Source organism: Oncorhynchus clarkii, chromosome 31 (assembly GCF_045791955.1).
Source record: "Oncorhynchus clarkii lewisi isolate Uvic-CL-2024 chromosome 31, UVic_Ocla_1.0, whole genome shotgun sequence".
NCBI lineage: Eukaryota > Metazoa > Chordata > Actinopteri > Salmoniformes > Salmonidae > Oncorhynchus > Oncorhynchus clarkii.
Window position 1 is genome coordinate 13,860,480 of NC_092177.1, and position 7,500 is coordinate 13,867,979.

The window sequence follows — 7,500 nt, forward strand, 5'->3', positions numbered from 1 at the left end:
GCAGACAGCAAAAACTGTGTGTGTGTGTGTGTGTGTGTGTGTGTGTGTGTGTGTGTGTGTGTGTGTGTGTGTGTGTGTGTGTGTGTGTGTGTGTGTGTGTGTGTGTGCGTGTGTGTGTGTGTATGTGTGCGTGTGTGTGTGTGTGTGTGTGTGTGTGCAGTGACAAAAGCAAACCACTATGGACCTCTAACATCTGTCAGTTCTGTGAGCTCTGACTGAAGCAAACTTGAGGGTGCAGTGACAGAAGTTAACTCCAGGGGGCAGCAGTGGGCTGTGAACAAATCCTAGCTACAGTAGCTGTGTGCTTGGCAATGCAGCTATGAGACCCTGAGTTCTGCTGTAGTTTCCGCTTTTGACACATGCATAAAAAAACACCCCCACATCCCACTCACTGGTAGAAGGTGGTCCATCCGGTCTCGTCAGCCTTGGTGGCCAGTAGTCCTGTACTCCCAGAGTACCCCAGTAGGGCCACCTCCTGTCCCTGGGCTGAGACACTCCTCAACCCCCCAGCAGGGTCCAAACCCAGGGTCACCACCTGGTTCTCTGGCAGTAACACCAGTTTGAGGAGGCCAGAACTCCCCCCCTGGCCCAGACCCTCCCTTCTCACCCTGACAGTGTTGTTGCAGTTGTCCACCACCGTGGCTAGCTCTCTGTCTGGCCCGTAGGTGAAGTTATATAAAGGTTCTCCAGTGACCAGACTCACGGTCTGTAGATGTTGACCATCACCGTTGAACACATAGAGCTCCTGTTCCCGTGGAGACGCAACTTCGTATTGTCCCATCATAGATCCTGATCCTGAGGCAGATGGCCCGGGCCGATTGGCTCGCACGGCTCTGATGCGTATGTTGTTAAGATCGGCGATGAAGAGCGTTCCGTCGGGTGAGACGGCGAGTGAGGCGGGGCAGTTGAGGCCGGCGTCGGGCGCGTAGCCGTCATCGCCATGGAAACAGTTGCAGTTAACGTCATTCTTGCAGTCGCAGTCCGACGAGGTGCCGGCTAGCAGAGAGATCTCACCGTTAGTGGACACCTGAATAAGAGGAGAAAGACAACAAACAAGAAAGAGAGGAAAGACAGGTTTTAGAATAGAGATGGAGGAAAGACAGGTTTTAGAATAGAGATGGAGGAAAGACAGGTTTTAGAATAGAGATGGAGGAAAGACAGGTTTTAGAATAGAGATGGAGGAAAGACAGGTTTTAGAATAGAGATGGAGGAAAGACAGGTTTTAGAATAGAGATGGAGGAAAGACAGGTTTTAGAATAGAGATGGAGGAAAGACAGGTTTTAGAATAGAGACGGAGGAAAGACAGGTTTTAGAATAGAGACGGAGGAAAGACAGGTTTTAGAATAGAGACGGAGGAAAGACAGGTTTTAGAATAGAGATGGAGGAAAGACAGGTTTTAGAATAGAGACGGAGGAAAGACAGGTTTTAGAATAGAGATGGAGGAAAGACAGGTTTTAGAATAGAGATGGAGGAAAGACAGGTTTTAGAATAGAGATGGAGGAAAGACAGGTTTTAGAATAGAGATGGAGGAAAGACAGGTTTTAGAATAGAGATGGAGGAAAGACAGGTTTTAGAATAGAGATGGAGGAAAGACAGGTTTTAGAATAGAGATGGAGGAAAGACAGGTTTTAGAATAGAGACGGAGGAAAGACAGGTTTTAGAATAGAGACGGAGGAAAGACAGGTTTTAGAATAGAGACGGAGGAAAGACAGGTTTTAGAATAGAGATGGAGGAAAGACAGGTTTTAGAATAGAGACGGAGGAAAGACAGGTTTTAGAATAGAGATGGAGGAAAGACAGGTTTTAGAATAGAGATGGAGGAAAGACAGGTTTTAGAATAGAGATGGAGGAAAGACAGGTTTTAGAATAGAGATGGAGGAAAGACAGGTTTTAGAATAGAGATGGAGGAAAGACAGGTTTTAGAATAGAGATGGAGGAAAGACAGGTTTTAGAATAGAGATGGAGGAAAGACAGGTTTTAGAATAGAGACGGAGGAAAGACAGGTTTTAGAATAGAGACGGAGGAAAGACAGGTTTTAGAATAGAGATGGAGGAAAGACAGGTTTTAGAATAGAGATGGAGGAAAGAAAAGTGAAGTTTCAAGTTTTTAATTTCACGTACAGTGAAATGCCTTTCAAGCTCTAAACCCAACAAAGCAGTAAGGTGAAGTTACTGTGTGTAATGTAAAAATAAACCTGTGTTGTCATACCTGTCTGACGCGGTTGATTTTCTTCTCGTCCGTCTCAGCGATGTAGAGAACTCCGGTGTGAGACAGGGCGATGGCTGTCGCGCTCTCCAACGCAGCATGGATGGCAAGCTTACTCAGGCTGTAGTCTATACCTGGAACCTGACAATGCATGGGCCGCCCTGCTATGATGCTCACCTGGGGGGCAAAAATGTTATGCTATTTTAGATAATAATACGCATCATGATGTCGTTTACATCACAATAACCGCTTGTATCGCAATAACTGATCATATATTAATAACTGATTATATAGCGATAACTGATTATATATTAATAACTGATTATATAGCGAAAACTGATTATATATTAATAACTGATTATATGGTGATAACTGATTATATATATGGTGATAACTGATTATATAGTAATAACTGATTATATGGTGATAACTGATTATATATGGCGATAACTGATTATATATATGGTGATAACTGATTATATATATGGTGATAACTGATTATATATATAGTGATAACTGATTATATATATAGTAATAACTGATTATATGGTAATAACTGATTATATAGTAATACCTGATTATATGGTAATAACTGATTATATATATATATTCATAACTGATTATATGGTGATAACTGATTATATATATGGTGATAACTGATTATATAGTGACAACTGATTATATAGTAATAACTGATTAAATATATATTAATAACTGATTATATGGTGATAACTGATTATATATATATATGGTAATAACTGATTATATAGTGATACCTGATTATATAGTAATAACTGATTATATGGTAATAACTGATTATATATATATTAATGACTGATTATATGGTGATAACTGATTATATATATGGTGATAACTGATTATATAGTGATAACTGATTATATGGTAATAACTGATTATATAGTGATAACTGATAATATAGTAATAACAGATGATATGGTAATAACTGATTATATATATATTAATAACTGATTATATGGTGACAACTGATTATATATATGGTGATAACTGATTATATAGTGATAACTGATTATATGGTAATAACTGATTATATAGTGATAACTGATTATATAGTAATAACTGATTATATAGTAATAACTGATTATATATATGGTAATAACTGATTATATATATATGGTAATAACTGATTATATAGTAATAATGGATTATATAGTAATAACTGATTATATATATATTAATAACTGATTATATGGTGATAACTGATTATATGGTAATAACTGATTATATAGTGATAACTGATTATTTAGTAATAACTGATTATATAGTAATAACTGATTATATAGTAATAACTGATTATATATATGGTGATAACTGATTATATAGTGATAACTGATTATATGGTAATAACTGATTATATATATGGTGATAACTGATTATATAGTAAAAACTGCTTATGTATATGGTGATAACTGATTATATAGTAATAACTGATTATATAGTAATAACTGATTATATATATGATAATAACTGATTATATATATATGGTAATAACTGATTATATAGTAATAATTGATTATATAGTAATAACTGATTATATATATGGTGATAACTGATTATATAGTAATAACTGATTATATAGTAATAACTAATTATATATATGGTGATAACTGATTATATGGTGATAACTGATTATATATATGGTGATAACTGATTATATGGTAATAACTGATTATATAGTGATAACTGATTATTTAGTAATAACTGATTATATAGTAATAACTGATTATATAGTAATAACTGATTATATATATGGTGATAACTGATTATATAGTGATAACTGATTATATGGTAATAACTGATTATATATATGGTGATAACTGATTATATAGTAAAAACTGCTTATGTATATGGTGATAACTGATTCTATAGTAATAACTGATTATATATATGGTAATAACTGATTATATATATATGGTAATAACTGATTATATAGTAATAATTTATTATATAGTAATAACTGATTATATATATGGTGATAACTGATTATATAGTAATAACTGATTATATGGGGTCAGTTGTTTATATTACGATAGTTGCTTAGTCACAATAACTGCTTATATGACGATAATTGATATGGAACGAAGCTCACTTGGTGGTTCTCAGTGATGCGCAGGATGACGTTGTTCTCCAGGACGTACAGAGAGTTATCCATGGGGTTTACTGCCAGGTCTGTCGGCCACTCCAGACGCACCTGATAAACACAACAACAAACAGATCCAGGGTTGATCACCAAAGAGACATGACTAATATTTTCAAAGTTTTACAGGAGACAGAAAACAAAGCCTTGGTTGATAGCGTTCATCGCATGTAACCCAGACCAGGTTGTTTTAAACCCCACACGTTGAAATGGACACTTGCGTCTTTTTGGCTCCAACAAAATCAAGACCCTCTCTCCCTACCTACCTGGCTGACGTCCATGCTAGCGTCACAGCTGAGTGGTCGTATTGCGGTCAGGTCGTTAGCGCCCAGTAGAGTGGAGATGATCCCGTTTTGGTCAACTTTACGGATCATAGTGGCGTCCACAAAATACACCAGACCATTCTGATCCACAGCAATACCTGGAGAAACACACAGACACATCACCAGACCATTCTGATCCACAGCAATACCTGGAGAAACACACAGACACATCATCAGACCATTCTGATCCACAGCAATACCTGGAGAAACACACAGACACATCATCAGACCATTCTGATCCACAGCAATACCTGGAGAAACACACAGACACATCATCAGACCATTCTGATCCACAGCAATACCTGGAGAAACACACAGACACATCATCAGACCATTCTGATCCACAGCAATACCTGGAGAAACACACAGACACATCATCAGACCATTCTGATCCACAGCAATACCTGGAGAAACACACAGACACATCATCAGACCATTCTGATCCACAGCAATACCTGGAGAAACACACAGACACATCATCAGACCATTCTGATCCACAGCAATACCTGGAGAAACACACAGACACATCATCAGACCATTCTGATCCACAGCAATACCTGGAGAAACACACAGACACATCATCAGACCATTCTGATCCACAGCAATACCTGGAGAAACACACAGACACATCATCAGACCATTCTGATCCACAGCAATACCTGGAGAAACACACAGACACATCATCAGACCATTCTGATCCACAGCAATATACACACACACACTGGGAGGTGGAAGGAGGAAGTTTTACAATGTAACTTTTAATTGGCCTTGTGGGTACAGAATAAATGCATTAGGCCAACAAATGTTATTTTATAAGATGCAGCACCTTGATAATCAGTAACTTATCTCAGGATGATGAGTTGTATTGACCTTGTAAATAATGTGTAGCATTTGTCGACCTTGTAGCATTAGTTTACAAAGTCCCCCGTGGGTAACTTTAGTCTGTATACTTACAGTTTCTGTTTGCCAGGAAAGAGATATATTATATATTTATCATCAGCTACGTGTCAGTGGTGCCACTCTGGCCATTGCAGGCAGACACACAGATACATAGAAAGACAGTTGTGTCTGCTCTCGAGCACACCACCGTAAATATAATTCTCCCAGAAAGACGGATGTACACACAGACAGACAGGTAGGCAGAGAGACAGACTGATGTACACACAGACAGACAGGTAGGCAGAGAGACAGACTGATGTACACACAGACAGACAGGTAGGCAGAGAGACAGACTGATGTACACACAGACAGACAGGTAGGCAGAGAGACAGACTGATGTACACACAGACAGACAGGTAGGCAGAGAGACAGACTGATGTACACACAGGCAGACAGGTAGGCAGAGAGACAGACTGATGTACACACAGACAGACAGGTAGGCAGAGAGACAGACTGATGTACACACAGACAGACAGGTAGGCAGAGAGACAGACTGATGTACACACAGACAGACAGGTAGGCAGAGAGACAGACTGATGTACACACAGACAGACAGGTAGGCAGAGAGACAGACTGATGTACACACAGGCAGACAGGTAGGCAGAGAGACAGACTGATGTACACACAGGCAGACAGGTAGGCAGAGAGACAGACTGATGTACACACAGGCAGACAGGTAGGCAGAGAGACAGACTGATGTACACACAGGCAGACAGGTAGGCAGAGAGACAGACTGATGTACACACAGGCAGACAGGTAGGCAGAGAGACAGACTGATGTACACACAGACAGACAGACTGATGTACACACAGGCAGACAGACTGATGTACACACAGGCAGACAGACTGATGTACACACAGGCAGACAGGTAGGCAGAGAGACAGACTGATGTACACACAGGCAGACAGGTAGGCAGAGAGACAGACTGATGTACACACAGGCAGACAGGTAGGCAGAGAGACAGACTGATGTACACAGAGGCAGACAGGTAGGCAGAGAGACAGACTGATGTACACACAGGCAGACAGGTAGGCAGAGAGACAGACTGATGTACACACAGGCAGACAGGTAGGCAGAGAGACAGACTGATGCACACACAGGAAGACAGGTAGGCAGAGAGACACACTGATGTACACACAGGCAGACAGGTAGGCAGAGAGACAGACTGATGTACACACAGGCAGACAGGTAGGCAGAGAGACAGGTAGGCAGAGAGACAGGTAGGCAGAGAGACAGACTGATGTACACACAGGCAGACAGGTAGGCAGAGAGACAGACTGATGTACACACAGACAGACAGACTGATGTACACACAGGCAGACAGACTGATGTACACACAGGCAGACAGACTGATGTACACACAGGCAGACAGGTAGGCAGAGAGACAGACTGATGTACACACAGGCAGACAGGTAGGCAGAGAGACAGACTGATGTACACACAGGCAGACAGGTAGGCAGAGAGACAGACTGATGTACACAGAGGCAGACAGGTAGGCAGAGAGACAGACTGATGTACACACAGGCAGACAGGTAGGCAGAGAGACAGACTGATGTACACACAGGCAGACAGGTAGGCAGAGAGACAGACTGATGTACACACAGGCAGACAGGTAGGCAGAGAGACACACTGATGTACACACAGGCAGACAGGTAGGCAGAGAGACAGACTGATGTACACACAGGCAGACAGGTAGGCAGAGAGACAGGTAGGCAGAGAGACAGGTAGGCAGAGAGACAGACTGATGTACAGACAGGCAGACAGGTAGGCAGAGAGACAGACTGATGTACACACAGGCAGACAGGTAGGCAGAGAGACAGACTGATGTACAGACAGGCAGACAGGTAGGCAGAGAGAC

General features: G+C 40.9%; 1 protein-coding gene across 1 annotated transcript in view; it reads right to left on the reverse strand.

The window, feature by feature from the left end:
* Window positions 1-7,500, reverse strand: part of LOC139390815 (teneurin-2-like) — a 171,669-nt gene that overhangs the window by 19,871 nt on the left and 144,298 nt on the right. The window contains exons 14-17 of the mRNA XM_071138217.1: window positions 4,647-4,801; window positions 4,333-4,434; window positions 2,208-2,381; window positions 393-1,027 (exon numbers count right to left, since the gene is read on the reverse strand). Of these exons, the coding sequence (XP_070994318.1) occupies window positions 393-1,027; window positions 2,208-2,381; window positions 4,333-4,434; window positions 4,647-4,801 (1,066 nt within the window). The remainder of the gene's footprint in view (window positions 1-392; window positions 1,028-2,207; window positions 2,382-4,332; window positions 4,435-4,646; window positions 4,802-7,500) is intronic.